Source organism: Pristis pectinata, chromosome 4, assembly GCF_009764475.1.
Source record: "Pristis pectinata isolate sPriPec2 chromosome 4, sPriPec2.1.pri, whole genome shotgun sequence".
Classification (NCBI taxonomy): Eukaryota; Metazoa; Chordata; class Chondrichthyes; order Rhinopristiformes; family Pristidae; genus Pristis; species Pristis pectinata.
The window spans coordinates 37826665-37846677 of NC_067408.1; the positions used below are offsets into that span (position 1 = coordinate 37826665).

At 40.1% G+C, this 20013-nt stretch overlaps 1 protein-coding gene across 1 annotated transcript in view; it reads right to left on the minus strand.

Annotated features, from left to right (window-relative positions):
* Positions 1-2997: 2997 nt before the first annotated feature.
* Positions 2998-20013, minus strand: part of pde6a (phosphodiesterase 6A, cGMP-specific, rod, alpha) — a 45125-nt gene continuing 28109 nt past the window's right edge. Inside the window, exons 16-22 of the mRNA XM_052013662.1 lie at positions 16210-16310; positions 15960-16067; positions 15659-15722; positions 14223-14297; positions 13890-13973; positions 5339-5495; positions 2998-4522 (exon numbers count right to left, since the gene is read on the minus strand). Coding sequence (XP_051869622.1) covers positions 4464-4522; positions 5339-5495; positions 13890-13973; positions 14223-14297; positions 15659-15722; positions 15960-16067; positions 16210-16310 — 648 coding nt within the window. The 3' untranslated portion in view covers positions 2998-4463. The remainder of the gene's footprint in view (positions 4523-5338; positions 5496-13889; positions 13974-14222; positions 14298-15658; positions 15723-15959; positions 16068-16209; positions 16311-20013) is intronic.

Below are 20013 nucleotides of genomic sequence, written 5' to 3' on the forward strand. Positions count from 1 at the left end.
AATTCAAAATTCCCTGTAATCAGGAGGCAACTAGGGATCTAAGTACAATTTCTGATCTTAGTGCACTGTTGTATTTCTTGAAGGGCATGGGTTAAAACAGATTCATTTCGTATCTCTATCTTATGCAAGTGATTTAAGATAAGATATCTTTATTGGTCACGTGTACTTCGAAACACACAGTGAAATGCATCTTTTGCGGAGAGTGTTCTGGGGGCAGCCCGCAAGTGTCACCACGCTTCCGGTGCCAACATCGCATGCCCACAATTTCCTAACCTGTACGTCTTTGGAATGTGGGAGGAAACCGGACCACCGGGAGGAAACCCACGCAGACAAGGGGAGAACATACAAACTCCTTACAGACAGCGGCCGGAATTGAACCCGGGTTGCTGGCACTGTAATAGCGTTACACTAACCGCTACACTACCGTGCCTGCACAGTACAACACAGTCATACAGCACAGAAACAAACCCTTCTGCCCACTATATCCATGCCGGCCATCAAGTACACATCTGTACTAATCCCATTTTCCAGCACTCAGTCTGTAGTCTTCTATACCATGGCATCTCAAATGCTCATCTAAATACGAGGCACAAGAGACTGCAGTTGCTGGAATATGGAGCAACAAACATCTGCAGTCTCTTGTGTCTCCATTTTACTATTCCACTGCAAAGTCTCTTCAAGGTATGCTGATTAGAAGAAGTTTTCCTCCAGTTTTGCTGTAGGATTTTGACCCAATTCCTTCAACAGCAGCCCACACCCCACCCCTCATGAATGCTGCTCAACCTGCTGAGTTCTTCCAGAAGGTTGTTTGTTGCTCATCTAAATACTTCTGAAATGTTGTGAGAACGTCATGTTCCTCCTCAACCAAATACTTCAGCTTCTCTGGTATTCTCTCTCAACCTCACAAACCACATCCTCTACAAAGTGCATAGTTAAAATGATGTTTGCAAAGAGGGATTCAAATTATCTGCATTTATTTATTGGAAGGAAAATTATTTATAGGTAAGGTCTGACCTATCCAAACGTACAATTGTCAATTCAAAACTTCAGGCACTAAAACAGAAAATGCTGGAAACACACAGCAGGTAAGCCAACATCAATGGAGAGGGAGTCAATATTTCAGGTCAATGACCTTTCATCAGAACTCATGAAAAAATTATCAACCTAAAATGTCAATGGGTGTGCCTTAATTGCAGAAGGGGGGAAGGATGAACTGTCTGTGATAGGTGGAGATTAAGTTTGTCCCAGCAGCATAACTTGTTTCGGTGCTGGCAGATAGAGAGAGAAAAGAAACAAAAGAAGACGTTGGCTGGAAATCTGAAACAAAGGAGAATGATGGAAGTAGCCAGCAGCTTCTTTTCTGGGCTGTTGATGGAACAGGCCGATTATTAAAGCAGGAATTGCTGGAATGCTGGCTCCTTGTAACAAATTGTGATGGCTTGTATACCTAAATGGGACTGAATGAAACTTGAAGAAACTCTGGTTATGGGTAACTAAAGCCGAAGAAAAAGTTGCAGAGATTTTTACGTATACAAAGCCGGAGTCTCATTTGAGTGCCTGAGTGATTATGAGACTACAAGGATAATTTTGCCTTTGACCAGAGTGTCTGAGGACCAAGTATGGAATCCCCAATGGTCATTCCTTTGTTTTCTTAAGTAATCTAGGAAGAGCAGGAGAAACATCATCAGGGAGGAATGGAAGAGAGTAAGGCAGCATATGTGAAGAATGTGCTCTTCCAGATATTAATCCTTAGCCAAAGGAATTAATGGTTCATGTAGAACCCCTGAAGTGCACAATGAGGAGCTCTGCATAAGTAGAGTCCAGTTCATCCAAGCATCATTACAAGAACTATGCCAGCTAATGCCAAAAAAACTCCCATGGTAGCACATGAAGAGTACTTCAAGAGTCTTCATGGATATCATCGTTTACAACCTACATATTGAAACATTTACCTGGTAACTTTGCTGTGACTCTACGGATGACAATCCCCCCCCAGTCTTTGCGCCAATGTTAAATTTGAAGCAGCTATGTAGTAGTAGCCAGCATGCCATCAGACATGTTATGCTGACAGACTTTTCAGCTGTGGGCCATATGGTTTTATATTTTTAAATTTAACATCGGCACAAGGATTTAGGCATGGATTGTCGTTCTTATAGTCGCAGAAAAGCTTCCATGCAAATGCTTCAGTATGATATCCATGAAGACTCTTAAAGATGGAGCTGGAAACCAGCTAAGACTTATAATGGATGGCTAAACGCCAACTATCAGTTTAACACACAATCTTTACATGAAAATTCCACCCCCTTATCCTATTACATAAGACTCAATTGTCTCTTTGTGACTTTGCACGTCTTAAATAACTGATTGAATAAATCAGCATGAAATACAAGTACACCTTTCTTGAATAGCTATAGTCTCTCACTAGTGAACCACATAGAAATGGACATTCTCTTTAATACAAGGAGTTCAGTGTGATTGTAAACTAATCCAATCTTACATTGTGCTTCCCCTAACTTTATCTGAACAAAAACACACCATCAAATTATAGCACCTTGGTAATCATTGTTCTTAGTATTTTCCTATTTACTTGTCTGCTGCTCCCCTAACATTTTCCTGCAATCTTCTTAATCACAGCACTTTCATTTCCCAAGCAACACTGTGCATTGTTCTCAGTTTTGTAAGGTTAATGCAACTGGATAATTAAAAAAACTGACTGCACATGATGCATGATGGAGGTCAGTGTAAATCTTGGTTTGGGTGTAACACCTGAGTGTAGGTACCCTTTACATTCCTTACTATAATTAAAGTCTGCAAGCTGCTTGATAGCACAGCAAAAGGTTAGTCAATGCTCAGCTCCTAAATTTTGCAGGAGGATAATGATCTCGAAAATCATTGTAAAATAATAAACACCAACAAATGCCCAGAAATTGCGTGTTATTAAGTCTAAAATTTATTTACTATTACACAAGGATACAAAGTTAAGCACCAAATCTGAATGTATGTTAATCATATCAATTCTGTTAATTCATATACAAAGCTATAAATTACAATGAGTAGAACATTATTCAATGTTTTCTGATCTCTGATAATTTAAATTATTTATACATTTGTAATTACTTTAAATAGAATAAAAAAACCCTGTTGGGTCAATTAAGCTTATTTAAATTTTGAAAAGTTACCTTCAGCTTGCTGATAATTAGAAAGCGTATGAGAACAAAGTACAGGAGAAGCATTTCTGTGCAATTGTCTTCAACTTCATTTGCTAGCTAAACTTTACAAAAGTAACATACAAATTAAAAGCATTTCTATAACTTGCGGACTTATAACCTTATAATTGAATGTATTGTAAACATAAAGGAATAAACTGTGGAGCCAATTTTTCCTCTGTTTTGCGCTCTGGGAACAATTCCCAGTGACAGCATGGAGGTAAAGATAAACCATTACATTCTGGGTCATCACCCTATTTACATTGTTCTTCATGCTGTTATGAGAGGTTATGTTTACAGTAGTAACAGAATGCTGATGAAGTAGGTTGGGATGTAGGGTTTTCTCTCACCCCATTTTCCTCTCCAACAAAATTCAGACCAAGCCTATTAAAGCCTGGGTCAAAGAAACAAATAAAATACGAATGTTAGGTCGGGATTTGCAATAGTCCCCTGTATTGTAATAGGCCCCTTTGCCTTCACATTCCACTCACCTTGTGCATAGACTACGCTTGTATTGTCTTGATTTCTGGAAACTAAGAACTGATCTAATTGAGATGGTTAAGAATGGACCTCTTGTACGATAAAGATAAACTCTTGATCTCTCAGTCTACCTCATCATGGCCCTTGCACCTTATTTGTCTAGCTGCACTGAACTTTCTCTGTAACTGTAACATTATATCCTGCATTCTGTTACTGCTTTTCCTTTTGTACTACCTCAATGTACATATCTTTGGATTGATCTGTCAGGATGGCATGCAAAACAAAGCTTTTCACGGAATCTCAGTACATGTGACAATGTTAAACCAATTACCAATATAGGAGTTGGTGAGATAGACGTAAGCCTCTAATGTGAAATTCCAGAACAAGGGTCATAAACTTAAAATTACTGCCAAAATCTATCACTTCAGTGTGAATCTCTAAATTTTCACAAACTGATACATAATCATCTTCTAATTCAGTAAAAGGTACAATGCCATTTACAGTCTCTCTCTTACACAGATATTTTAATTTTGTCTTATACCTTGTACAATTATTCATTGACAAATTCTTTGTAGCAAATATTAAACTGATTTTTTAAAATATGTAACATGAGGCTCATTTAACTAATTAATCATTAACTGTATCTGGCATGCTTGCTGCACTTTAACTCACATGTTTAGGAATACAATTTGTTTCGAAACAATTGACTGTTTCTCCAAATGTCGAAGTGCCAGGAAGACTTCAAAATGCTTGTTTTTAATTTCTTCGGGCCGTACTTTACAAGAGATGACAAGTCTTAGACTGAGAACTTTGTTCCTTTTGTGATGCGATGGCTGCTGCAGTTTGAAAAAGAATGAAAATAGCATGTTGGATTGAAAACTCTTTACGTTTTAAATTATACTTTATGAATTTCTCTGACAAATATTGTTTATAATGTAGATAAACCAGATCTCGCCGGTTGCCCAAAAAATCTGGTTCTCTGTTTCCAATGTGCTATTTTTTTTTAAACTTTTAAACATAAAATAGAATAAATTTTTAGCCTTTTCACGAGAGGGCATGCATCTCTGGCACTTTGGAAGTGCTGAGCAATCCTATCATCCTGTTACCACTATTGTTGCGGCCGTACTAATATTCACTGCCAGCTTACAACTGGATGGCTGAAGTATTGCTGGACACATATGGTAGGCCTGTTCAAGGAGGAAATTGGGGTCTAACCAACTCAAAAGAGCCCATCTACCGCTTTTGGACTTCATTGCACCTGTAATTGACTGGACAAAGGACCTGAGAGATGATATCCCCTTTATTATTTTTAAGAATGTGCCTTCTGCCCCCAGTAATTCATTCTGGAGAGCTGCTGCTCAACAATACTGAAATGGAGGAAATCCATTTGTCTAATGTAAGATATTTCAAAAAGTGCACTGAGTTGTATTAAATTACTAGATTATAGACATAATTTATACCTACAAACAGGTTCTTCAGCCCAACTGGTCCGTGTCATTATCCATGCTTCAGATTTTCATTGCACCTGTGCATATCAGCACTTGTGCATATGACAATTAACTTGACTTTGATTTTAACTTTGACCTTATCCTTCATTATCTAACCTGTTCAGTGCATCCTGCTCGTTAGTAATTCATGCTCAGTTGTCTAACCTTGTTTTGCTGCTTCTTCTTCTTCCTTCCTTATTTTCTCTTCCTCAATCGCTTTCATTTTTGCCTCGTATTCATCAGCCAATGCTTTCCACTCCTTTCTGTTGTTAAGGATGCCTCTGTACATGGGCTCAATTTCAGAATGAAACCTACTGAATTCCTAATTTAACAGAAATATTATTGTTAGTTTACCACATTCATTAATCACACATCTAAGATGTGTCAGCATCAGTATTGTGGGGTGGTGCATACTTGGGGGGGGGGGGATTTAGGTAGCAAAATAAGTGTCTAAACAGCACAGATTGTTCTTGCAGTACAGATATGCAAATCATAAAAAGTAGCCATGTAAATTAAGAGGGTGGAAAGAGAGCACTGATGCTGGATTCCCCATCTTCTCCACCTCCAGCCACACCATAGTTGATAAGACCCATATCTGTGTCTGTTTCATTTCCCATACTTCTGTTCTCACCTATTCTCCTTTTCAGAACAAGGAGGGCTTTCCCTTCTCACTTTCCACTCTAGCAGCCTCCACATACAACTGATCATCCTCTGTAATTTTTAATGAGATGCCACCCGTACCCATTGTACATTTTGTACCCTCTATTTTGTTTGTAGCATTCTCCAAGGACCCACACATGCCTTTTTTACCTCCTCTTCCACATTACTGAGATCCAAACACCATTTAAAGCTGAAACAATGTTTTACTTGTATTTCTTCCAATTTATTACGCAGTATTTACAGTTCACAATCTGGCCTCCTCCACACCGAGGACAGCACCTCGACACAGATGGAGCACGGTGATGCAGCATTAGAGCTGCTGCCTCACAGCTCCAGCAACCAAACCCGATCCCCGGTGTTGTCTGCGTGGAGTTTGCATGTTCTCCCTGTGATTGCTGGGTTTTCCCGGGTACTCCAGTTTCATGCCACATCCCAAAGTTGAGCTGGGTGGTGGGTTAATTGGCAATTGTGGATGCAGGTGGGTGGTAGAAGAAACAGTGGGTAATAAATGGGCACATGAGAGACAATAGGTAACAGGGAAATAATTGGGGGTAGTAGGTCATAATTGATAAAAATGGTCTGCGAGCCAGCCCTGACAAATTGGGCCAAATGGCCTCCTTCTTTGTCACAAAGAAATATGAAAATGACATGGAAATAAATGAAAACCAAACACAGATTGGGTGACTGCTTTGCTGAACACCTCCAATCAGTTGCTTGTCACTTTAATTTTCCACTCCCACTCTCCCCTCTCTATTGTTGGCCTCCTACACTGTTCCAGCAAAACCAAACACAAGCTCATGTTTCAGCTCGGTACATTATATTCTTCTGGACCTAATATTTTGTTCAATAATTTTGGATAATCAGGAGTTCTAGTTTCTCACATTTCAAACAGTCATACGTTTTTTTTGCCTTTTATAATTTCCTTACCTTCTGGAAACGTCACACTTATTTGGCTTCTATTATTTGCCTCCTCCTCCAGACCCATCTTTTATTATACATTAAATACCTTTACCACTCTTTCTCCCTGCTTCATCATCTCTTTCATCATTTAATCTCTTTATATCCTCCCACCTGTTCATCATATTTAAATTTAAAAAAAAGAGGGTCTGGAGAAGAGGCATATGAGATTTATTAGAATGCTACCCGAACTGAGAGATTACATCCGCCAGGATATTTTTCACAAGGAAAGAGGAGACTTGAGAGGTGGCCTGATTAAGCTCTTTAAGAATATGTAAGGTTTTGATAAGAAAGACAGAGATGTTTCCATTTGTGAGAGAGGCCAAAACTAAAGAACATGAATGAAAGGTAGAAACTAATCAATACAATCTGGAATTCACGAAAAACTTCTTTTATCCAGAGAACAGTTATAAGGCGGCACCTGGCAGCACAATGTGCAGTTTTGGTGAAACTAAAATAAAATAGAAAATGCTGGGGACACTCAGCAGGTCAGGTAGCATCTGGACAGAGAAACGGAGTCATTATTTCAGGTGAATGATCCTTTATCAGAATCTCCTCAGATTCCCCAATTGTTCTTTGATGGTGGGCTCCATGTGGAGTCTGGGAAATGAAGCATGAACTCCTGCAGAGTTCAAAGCACCAGTCCTAATTATTTTATTTCAATGAGACAATTTAACTATACTTAATGGTTTTAATTATCTTCCAGTGTTTTATGTTTAAGTGTTTTTGAAAAAAATTAAAAATGCTTGATTGAATGCTTGTTTTTTTTATTTTCCTTGAGCCTTTTTAAATGTCTGTGGATATCAGAGACATTGACAAATGTACAACCTCTTTGATAACTTTGACAGCCAATAATTCTGGTTTGACAAGTTGTTAATGCTGTCAAGATGTGTTGTGGTGACTGTGTGGCTAAGCACAGCTCAAACGCCATCTATAAATTTGCTGATGACACCACTGTTGTTGGTAGATCTCAGATGGTGATGAGGAGGCTTACAGGGGTGAGATAGATTGGCTGGTTGAGTGGTGTCACAATAATAACCTCGCATTCAACATCAGTAAGACCAAGAAATTGATTGTGGACTTCAGGAAGGGGGAGTCAGAAGAACACACAGCAGGCCTCATAGAGGAGTTGAGGTGGAAAGGGTGAGCAGCTTCAAGTTCCTGGGCATAAACATCTCAGAGGATCTATTGTGGGCCCAACACATTGATGCAATCACGAAGAAGGCATGCCAGCGGCTCTACTTTGTTAGGGGTTCAAGGAGATTTGGTATGTCACCAAAGACCCTGACAAATTTCTATAGATGTACAGTGGAGAGCATTCTGACTGGTTGCATCACAGCCTGGTATGGAACCTCTGATGCACAGGATCACAAGAGGCTGCAGAGAGTTATAGACTTAGCCAGCTGCATCATGGGCACAACTCTCCCCACCACTAAGGACGTCTTCAAGAGGCAGTGTCTCAAGAAGGCCGCATCCATCATTAAGGACCCTCACCATCTGGGACATGCCCTCATCTCATTGCTACCATCAGGGAGGAGGTACAGGAGACTGAATACCCACACCCAACAATTTAGGAACAACTTCTTCCCCTCCACCATCAGATTTCTGAACGATCCATGAAACCATGAACAGTACCTCGTTATTCCTTTTTTTTGCATTATTTATTTATTTTTGTAACTTATACGTGTTTATGTCTTTGCACTGTACTGCTACTGCAAAACAACAAATTTCATGTCATATTGCAGTGATAATAAATCTGATTCTGATTCTGGTGTTCAGGTCCCTGCCGAGCAGCTCTCAGCCAGCCTGCCTGTGGAAGTTGACACCCGGACCTGTCCCATTTGAGGACAAGTTCATTGAGTAGGTGATTGATGGCTCACTAGAGCCTAGAAGCCCTGGGCCAACGTTTTCGAAATGAGAACCATAGAACCATAGAATACAGGCCCTTCAGCCCACTATGTTGTGCCGCCCTTCAAACCACACCTAAGACTATCCACATATCCCTCTATCTTAAATTCCTCCATATGCTTATCTAACAATCTCTTGAACTTGTCCAATGTATCAGCCTCCACCACCACCCCAGGCAGTGCATTCCATGCACCAACCACTCTCTGGGTGAAAAACCTCCCTCTGACATCTCCCTTGAACTTCCCACCCATTACCTTAAAACCATGTCCTCTTGTTTTGAGCATTGGTGCCCTGGGAAAGAGGTGCTGGCTGTCCACTCTATCTATTCCTCTCAATATCTTGTATACCTCTATCATGTCTCCCCTCATCCTCCTTCTCTCCAATGAGAACAGCCCTAGCTCCTTTAGTCTCTCCTCATCCATACTCTCTAATCCAGGCAGCATCCTGGTAAATCTCATCTGCACCCTTTCCAATGCCTCCACATCCTTCCTGTAATGAGGCGACCAGAACTGGACACAGTACTCTAAGTGTGGCCTAACCAGGGTTTTATAAAGCTGCATCATCACTTCGCTGCTCTTAAACTCGATCCCCCGACTTATGAAAGCTAACATCTCATTAGCTTTCTTAACTACCCTCTCTACCTGTGAGGCAACTTTCAGTGATCTGTGGATATGAACCCCCAGATCCCTCTGCTCCTCCACACTGCCCAGAATCCTGCCATTTACTTTGTACTCCGCCTTGGAGTTTTTCCTTCCAAAGTGTACGACCTCACACTTTTCCGGATTGAACTCCATCTGCCACTTGTCAGCCCAGCTCTGCATCCTATCAATATCCCTCTGCAAGCTTTGACAATCCTCCACACTATCCACAACACCACCAATCTTTGTGTCATCTGCAAACTTGCTAACCCAGCCTTCCACCCCTTCATCTAAGTCGTTAATAAATGTCACAAAAAGTAGAGGTCCCAGAACCGATCCCTGTGGGACACCACTAGTCACAGCCCTCCAATCCGAATGCAATCCCTCCACCACAACCTTCTGCTTTCTCCAGGCAAGCCAATTCTGAATCCACACAGCCAAGCCTCCCTGGATCCCTTGGCCTCTGACCTTCTGAAGAAGCCTACCATGCAGAACCTTGTCAAACGCCTTAATAAAATCCATGTAGACCACATCCACTGCACTACCTTCATCAATCTTCCTGGTCACCTCCTCAAAGAACCCTATCAGGCTTGTGAGGCAAGATCTTCCCTTCACAAAGCCATGCTGGCTGTCCCTAATCAGTCCATGATTCTCTAAATGCTCATAGATCCTATCTCTTAGAATCCTTTCTAACAGCTTACCCACCACAGATGTAAGGCTCATCGGCCTGTAATTCTCTGGACTATCCCTACTACCTTTCTTGAATAAGGGGGCAACATTCGCCACCCTCCAATCCTCCAGTACCATCCCCGTGGACAACGAGGACTCAAAGATCCTAACCAACGGTTCAGCAATCTCCTCCCTCACCTCACGAAGCAGCCTGGGGAATATTCCATCAGGCCCCGGGGACTTATCTGTCCTAATATTTTCTAACAACTCCAACACATCCTCTCTCTTAATATCTACATACTCTAGAACATTACCCTCACCAACACTGTCCTCAGCATCATCAAGACCGCTCTCCTTGGTGAATACTGAAGAGAAGTATTCATTGAGAACCTCACCCACTTCCACAGCTTCCAGGAACATCCTCCCACCTTTGTCTTTAATCAGACCTACCTTTACCCTAGCTATCCTTCTGCTCTTCACGTACGAGAAAAAAGCCTTGGGATTCTCCTGAACCCTACTCGCCAAAGCCTTTTCATGTCCCCTTCTCGCTTTCCTCAGCCCTTTCTTAAGTCCTTTCCTTGCTACTCTATATTCCTCATGAGCCCTGTCCGATCCTTGCTGCTTAAGCCTTATGTATGCTGTCTTCTTCTTCCTAACTAGTTGTTCCACCTCTCTTGTCACCCACGTTTCCTTCACCCTGCCATTCCTTCTCTGCCTCACTCGGACAAATTTATCCCTAACATGCTGCAAAAGATCCCTGAACATCGACCACATTTCCATAGTACATTTCCCTTCAAAAATGTCACCCCAGTTTACAATCCCAAGTTCTCGCCTTATAGCCTCATAATTCACCTTTCCCCAATTAAATATTTTCCCGTCCTCTTTGCTCCTATCCCTGTCCATGACAATTCTAAAGGTTATGGAGCAATGGTCACTGTCCCCCAAATGCTCACCCACCAATAGATGTCACCTGTCCCGGTTCATTACCTAAAACTAGATCTAATATGGCATTCCCTCTAGTCGGCCTGTCAACATACTGTGTCAGGAATCCGTCCTGGACACACCTAACAAACTGCGCCCCGTCTAAACCCTTACCAATTCTAAATTACCAATTACCATCTAAACATTTACACAACCATGATCTCAGTGTTCACTTGAATCTTATAATAGGGTTATTGAAGGATTCCATGAAGGATGAGTCACATATGCTCCTGTTGAAATCGTGCCAACAGGACAGAAACACTCAGGAAGTTACATACTTTCTGTTTGTAATAAAACTGGTTGAAATTATTATTGTGACAGATTGCAGAATGCAAGCTAATAATTATTAATTGAGCCATTTATCCTTGTTCATCTTTGATCTCTGAGAAAATTATACTAACCTTCTGGTGCCCCATGATCCTGGTCACCTGCCCCTGAACAATACCACTTGTCTCAGTGTGGTCTAGGCACAGGCTTTCTTTGGGAGGCAGGTTCCCAGCTCATTGATGTTGGATTCGACTGTTTTAATTAATTTTTTTAACATGTATAGTGTTTAATACACCTCAAGTGGCTGCACAGGGAATGGCCGCTTACTAGCTCATTGGTTCATCCATCAGATGAATGTGTGGTTTTTTCATTAGTTGGTTTGGCCACAAGTATCTAATAGGTTTCCTGATTGGACTATTGTTAGCTAAGGAATACCTCTTATCTCAGGTATAAAAGGTGTCACTTTTTGTTAATCTCTCTCTTGCTCTCCTCCCCCCGGCCCAAGCTCATCTTTAGTTCCCTTAGTCTAGGTTTATCAAAGCTAGTGCCATGTGCTCTGTGACTGTTTCTGTGTTTTAAACTTTTCCAGTAAAACTTTGTGAAGCACCAAGTTGTTTTCAACTCATTCCTGGACTCCTGAAAGAACCTGTGGATTCAAAAATAACTGGATCCGACATTGGTAAGGCCCAGTGCAACACAGAGCCACCCTCAGCATACCTGACCAGCTGCACTCACAGGATAGTTTTTACAGCCGGTGAAACACCATCCGCAGGCTTACCTTGAATATTTATGGATGTATTTGACAGAAAAAAAAACAAGAATCACTCAGGACTGCTTAAAAATGTTTTAAAATAATTTTTCAAAATAAGAGATAATTAAAAGATAAAGACATTTAAAAATAATTAAAATATTTAAACTAACCTAATTAAATCAAATGAAAATCTCTATTCACCTTTCTCTTGCCAGTTGATATTTCCTATTCTTTTTAACGGAACCTGCATATGCTAACCTGGCAAAGGCTCAGCAGCAGATTACTCAGCCTGAGCGCTGACAGTCTGTGGAAGCCAATGTTCTCCCATCAAGAGGAGCCAGCAAGGCAGTTCAAATCTCCCAGGAGCAAACATCCTTGAGTGGAAGTTTCTGCTTTAGCCTACATTCAGAGGAAGCCTAGTTATGGGTTTCTGGGCTGACCTTGGTGAAATATCCTCCCCAAAATTACAGTTTTAACTTGTTTTATATGGCCTGTCTAAATGCCTTATTTTCAGGAAAAGCAACACCAGAATTAAGTGGGATTCCAATGGCACTTTAATATTACTTTCTCAAAATTATAAGTTTATGTTAAAGATGTTTGCATAATTTTGCTAAGTAATAAATTCTTACTGACCACAATTATATAAAGTCCAATTTTGTGAAATATCACACCATCAATTGAGATGGAAATGCAGCCAGGATAAACTGAATAATCATGAGGGGCATACCTACAAATATGTGAGAGGCATTGGTTCTGTGCAAGAACCCAAATGCAGTGTACAATATTGCAAGACACGCAATTTAATGAAGATTATCATATGCTTATTCGTATGAGCCAAAACAGGATGACTAGGTTAACACAATAAGCAAACTCGATTGTGTATTGTGTCATAATTAAATGATTCTTAGGAGGAGAAATATTTTCAATTGAAATATTCTATCAAGAACGAATATGTCAAGCGTTACCTCCTTTCCAGTTTATTACTAAAGAGATACTCATATTTCTTTGCAACATAGAAAGAGGCCATTCAGCCCATCAGGTCTATGAACATTCTCCAGACTATCCCATCAATCCTATTCCCTCAATTATTTTCCTGTAGCCTATTCTCTCTCTGATGCCAACTAACTTCCCCCGATTGTCCCACCACTCAACTACACCAGGGGCAATTTCCAGCAACTAATTAACCTAGTAACCAGAATGTCTTTGGGATGTGGAGGAAACCAAAGCATTAAACACACTACATGACCCATTATACATCCTTATGGATACCATCATACATCTTTAACTTCCCTTCCTTGACTTTGGAAGTGCCTTTAGAGTTTATAGGATTGAAAAACACTACTCCATAATTTTCCCAAATTCTCCTAAAGTTTATGCCGAACTTTTTAAATTTTATTTACAGGGTGGTAACAGGCCCTTCTGGCCCAACGAGTCCACGCCACCCATTTTAAATCCAATTAACCTACCCGTACATCTCTGCAATGTGGGAGGAAACCGGAGCACCCGGAGGAAACCCACGCAGATACGGGAGAACATACAAACTCCTTACAGACAGCGATGGGAATCGAACCCCGATCGCTGGCGCTGTAATAGCATCGCGCTAACCGCTACGCTACCGTGCCGCCCTTAACTTCTACTTCTACATAACTAGGTATTCCCCACCTTGAGATGCAGATTATATATATTTAACATTGCATTAACTTTAAACTTGAATTTTTTTTATAGTGGAATATCTTTAAGACCTCTTTGATGAGAAAATATATGATCACTTCTTTAAGGGAAAATTTGCATTTGTGTATCAGCTTCTTTGTTGTGAACTAGATTTGAACACAAATATATTAAAGGAAAACTATCCTTGGGTATTGTCACTACCTCCATTCCTTACCTTGTACACAAATGTGCACACAAAGTCAATGAAACCAACTTGAAGTTTTGGAAGTTCAGCGGCTTTGTTTCTGTCCATCATAGGCTGAAAGAGTCAGGAAAAAAACAAGGTAACATTTTAAATAATTAGAAGCAATGTATGATGAAAATGTATTAATTTGGAAATTTGCCTGCCATTGTTCTCAAGATGATCTTTAGAATACATTCTTTAAATATCTGTTGAATTTCAACCTGCAAAGTGCCTGTCACAAAAAAACTTGTTAAAATATCTTAGAAAAAGTATGTTTTTAAATTGTTTGTGCTTTGAGTTAGAGTCATTCAAATCAGTACTTACAATTGGTTGTTGCTCTAAAACAGTCCGTTCCAAATCTCCCTGTTCCCAGAATTCAGCTGCCACAGAAAGAGCTACCTTAAATGGAAGGAAGAAATATTAGATCTTATAGATTATAGTTCAACAGCTTCCATTAATTTTAATGTAGGTATAAAGGGTTCTTCAAAATGTTTGCACATGTTGACAACATGTAGGAGATGTTTACTCCTTTATCTAATGATTGGTTATTATTGGGGTTATTGAGTACTGGAAGTGATAGTTCACTGACCTTTCCCCATTCAGTGATGCCAGGAAATAATTTGGCCAGGCACATTGATGATTTATATGAAATTATGGTAAAGATTTAGAAAGGGAACTCTGGTAATTTAATGCACATCAGTAAAGGGATACTCTGGGTAATAGAAAATGTTTGGTGGATGCCTATTGCTTTGAGCTAATAGTCTTCATGGTAACGGGAAGGTGGAAATCTAGAGTCTAACTGCTACTGCCTGTAGCTTGTCTTATTGTGAATCAGAAAGAAGTGAATTGGAAGGATTACTTGAGAAACAAAGGACTGCAGATGCTGGAATCTGAATGAAAAACACTATGATGCTGGAGGAACTCAGCAGGCCAGGCAGCATCTGTGGAGAAGAGCAGGTGGTCAACGTTTTGGGTCAGGACACTTCTTCAGGATTATTTACTTGTTATACTTTTCTAAGGAGAAAAAAATTAAACTTTTTTTCACTTGCTTCCTCTCTCCAGCTGCTGTTTGAATGCTTTTGCTGAATGGGTCACATTTTTGCACATTGTATTTTCTTGTATAGTGAACTTACATTTTTTTCCCTCTGCTATTTCTCCTTTGCTTTCTGCTGGTGCTAGTTTAAGAAAAAGGAGTGAATGCAGGTTCTGAACATTATTCACAATTGGCAGTGAAGGTGAGTTTGCAAGGAGGAAGTAAACCCTTTCAGGGACTGTACTTAGAAGCTGTAGAAAAAACATTTATCTTTTCCAGATATATGCTGGATGTCGTCAAGTTACCTATGTCATCACAGTATTATCTTTATTCTATTTTGTGAATTCCACATGTCTATGAAGGCTGAATTACTAGCTTACCTCTTTTTGAAGTAATGTTATCTTGGCCTTGCTCCACTTTTCTAATTCAAAATTTCTACATCTAAGAATACTTGAAAGATTATGATCAGAATCTTAACCCCAACCTCTATCTAGTTTGAATCAACCACATTGTCGTAACACAATTTATCATGATATGTTGGGTCAAAGGTTTATGTTTCCAATTCTTGCTGATTACTAAATAAGACATTGATAATAAATACAGTAGGTGCCATATATTAAGTATAGTCTTACTGTGACAATTCTAGTTTACAATACTAATCGACACCTTGGCAAATTATCCAACAAAACATAAACTAAATCAGGCATAAATTGTATAATATATGTACCTTGCTCTGCACTTCCCATGGTTTTGTGATGGCAGACAAGTCGCATGCAGTCATCATCATGGCCCTTAATTAATTAGAATGAACACGTTAGTAATTAGTAAAAAAAAACTTACAAATAAATGTGATATGATAACCACAGGAAGCATACAGGATGGATAAAAAGTATAACAAAAATTCTAGGTTAATTTTTCTGAATTGTGCAAGTTTAATCGAAGCAGTATTTTTTTCCATCAAAATTTTATAATATAATTTGGAGTTTCAAAATGATTCTACAAATAAAAAACACTAAACATGAGCTTACATGATAATCTCTTTCCTTGTTGTTTGCAGTATCATAAATTGTACCCACTCTTCATTGTCTTCGTATGTTTCAGACAGGTCAACTATCTTTTGAAACATTGTTCGTTTTCTGTCATGTAATAGAAGTATTAACAAGACATACTCATTGACTATTGAATTTCAAACCAATTGAATTTCATTTAATTTATTATTATAATAAAAATGGTAAAACCACAATCTAATTATATAATAAGGTATTTTAAAAAATGTACTTGAAATAAAGTGCCAAGTCTGTAGCAATGATCGCAATCTCCATCAGATGAAATACATGTTCATATTGTCTTCTGTTGAGATTTTGGAAGATATTCAAATCCTGTTAAAAGTCAAATTGTAAAAGAAACACTATAAACCCTTCAACTCTCGCAGTGTTTTAGCTTCTAAGTTTTTATTATTATTCACCCCTTTGGAATCTCCAGCTAGATGTTTGTTATAACAATAAGATGATAAAATGCTTTTGCTTTAGCTATTTGGGTGATTAAACCATGTGCATGTTACCTGAGTTTTGTAGTCAATCAGTCAGTACGTTAATGCTGTAAAGTGTGCCACTATGACAATGATCTCCTCTTAAACTAAAGACCAAAATATTTGGTACTTAATACAGATCTCATGGTGGTTACTGGTGCCAAATATATACAAAAACGGCATTCTATGTGCAGGCACACCTCTGTGGCATGGGTCACACTGGACACCATAATGATAAAGGTGTTAATGTATTAATGAATGCATGGATAACATCCACTGGAAATAAATAATATATGCAAACAGTGTAGCCCAGATTAATACCCATGCTGTAATTTAAGAGTTCAATGCTCCAACTAATGCCCTCTCTTAACCTTGCATAATTGAATGCGTTCTGCATCATGAAAGGTTCCTCACTAATATATATTAAAGAGATCAACAACTGCTTTCAGTTTAGATGCTAGTTAAGCCTTTGCAATGGCTCAACAAATGGTCTCTTCCAAATTTCTTCAAACTGACAACATTTGGTTGGGAAGTGGGTGCCGATGGACTACATATTGGTATTAAGAATTCTGCATAAACCACTTGCACCCAATCATGGGTAGCTTCAGAAAATTTCCCATGGAATAAAGCATGATTGAGAGAATGAGCAGGCAGCATGCAGAGGACAATGATCTTCTAAAAGAGGGATGAGGAGAGACAGTAAGGTTCACAGCAGGAAATCCTATTAAACCAAATGGTTCAAGGAAGCTCTGAAAAGAAGAGACTGCAAAGCATTTGTGCTTCACGAAGGAAATTCTCACTGAAATATGCCATCTACTTCAAGCACCATTCATCCTCAAAGCAAAAATGATCATTGCATTGCAAGTAGATGTCAAGGTATAAACATTGAGATCCTTTCAAGTTCAAGTCCAAGTTCAAGTTATACTTTATTGTCATTCACTCATATGCTGTAAATCACATGGAGGAACGAAATGTCATTTCCCCCAGACTCACACAACAGAGGACATGCATAGAACAGAGGACATACATAGGACAGAGGACATACAATAAACGCAGACAGAAAAATTGTGCAAGCACAAATAGTGCAAAAAAATGGCATATACAGGATGCAAAATTAGTGCAAAGTTAGTGCAAAACTGAGTTGGACAAAGAAAATACAGAACTCAGTGTATTGCACGAAGTGTTAAAACACGTCCAGCAGCAGCCAAAGTTCTTATGCGCCGTTGTGCAAACCAGGACTTTTGACGCAGCATTTGTCTGAAACTGCCTCCATGGTATTCAGGAGCCTGACAGCCTGGGGGGAAAACTGTTGTACAGTCTGGCCCGGATGCTCTGGTACAGCTTGCCAGATGGCAGTGGGACAAATAGGTCGTGGGAGGGATGAGAGGGGTCATCTATGATCCTGCAGGCCTTGCGGGTGCATCGTGTGTTGTAAATATCCAAGATGGAGGGAAGAGTTACTCCAATGATCTTTCCAGCTGTGCTCTTAATTCTCTGCAGAGTCTTGTGGTCTGAGGTGTTACAGTTACCATACCAAGCAGAGATGCAGCTGGTCAGGACACTCTCAATGGTACCCCTGTAGAATGTGGTGAGGGTGGGGGAGGGCAGGTTTGCTCTCTTCAGCTGCCATAGGAAATGGAAACGCTGCTGTGTCTTCTTGGTGAGGGAGGAAGTGTTGGTTGACCAGGGCAGGTCGTCTGCTATATGTATTCCCAAGAACTTATAGCAGCTGACTCTCTGCACAATGGTGCCATTAATACACAGGGGTGAGTGGTCAGCCTAGGCCTTTCTAAAATCCACAATCATCTCCCTTGTTTTGTCCACGTTCAAGAAGAGGTTGTTGACTGAGCACCAATCCACCAGCCTCTCCACCTCCTCTCTGTGAGCTGTTTCATCGTTCCTGCTGATGAGGCCCACCACTGTTGTATCATCCGCAAACTTGACGATATGGTTGGAGCTTGAGTTGGCAGAACAGTCATGGGTCAGCAGCGTGAACAACAGTGGACTGAGCATGCAGCCCTGGGGGGCTCCAATGCTCAGCCTGGTGATGTTTGAGGTGGTATTTCCAATGCAAACTAACTGTGGCCTTTCAGAGAGGAAGTCCAGAATCCAGTTCTGGAAGCTAACAAAATTTTCAACATCTCTCAGTTTGATAAGGAAGATGAGAAACACAATCTATTAAAAAAGGGATGAGTACATTCCATTCTCTCTTGCGAGAGAACAGCAGTTAGAGAGACTGCACAACTTCTTGATGATTGCTGGCTCCTGCACAGTGTGGGGTGTCATTGACTGCATCCACATTGACTTGTAGGCACTGCTTGTTAATTCAGAAATGTACTAAAAACTGAGAGAGATTCACTTCCAACAGGGTCCACCTGGTCCTTAGCTATAAGCGGCTCATCATGAAGTTCAATGCCTGATTTCCTGATAGCAGTCACGTTACCTTCATTCTGTGGCAGTCCATTGTGACTTCTGCATGAGAGCTACTATGACAAAAGGATGACTACTGGAAACCGAGGCTATGGAATATGATATGGAACATGAAGGCAGCATGCATACAAAAAGTCCTATGTTATCATGTGAAGTGTAATAAAGCAGAGTATTGGCTTTGTGAAATAAAGTTTCTACTCCCAAGGCTATTTTAAAGAAGCTATGCAAAACTTGGCAAAGCATGTGTTGTAATTCTTTGTACTGTGCTTTATGTAATGCATAAGGTATGCAACAACCATTCATGTTAGAATTATAATTCATAGGATTTCTGTAAATAATCATAAATAAAATAAGCACTAGCATCATGCGACCTTACAGAATTGGTATCCCCCATTTCAAGGAATGGGACCACTTTAAGATAAATTTGCCCTCAAGTGGTGGATGAACAATGAAGATGGCAAGCAAATGCCTCTAATGGCTGATAGTGTATTACATATGGAGGGGCATCCAGCACAGGGATAACTGTGGCCTGGGCTTCCCAGCAATAAAGAAAAGACTTCTCAGAATGGCAACCTCACTTCAGTACAGGATGAATCAAGCTGCCAATTCACAGTGGATTTCTCAATAAGCAACCAGCTGAACAGTTCCTGTAATCACTGGCCCTCACCAATGGCAGAATGTATATTCCTGTTCCAATTTTGCAACAGTGATGTCAATTGCTTGATGCATGACGCTTAACATCACCACTGCATGCACAATATCCACCAAGCGTAGTTGCGCCGTATGCACAGAGGAACCCATGTCATTTCCCAAAGCACTCCGTGTGCACGCACCATTACTGATTGCAGTTAGTATTTGGAATTCGGGTAAAATTTTATGCATGATAAAATTGGTACCAATTACCAATTGGTAATTGGTACTAAAATTGGTCTTCTTCTAACTAGGTCATTTTCCATTGTCATAGAGTCATAGAGCAATACAGCACATATACAGGCCCTTCAGCCCAATGAGTCCATGCCAACCATAGTGCCCACCCAGCTAGTCCCAATTTCCTGTGTTCAGCCCATGTGCCTCCAAGCTCCGCCCCTCCATGTACCTATCCGAGTACTACTTAAATGATACTA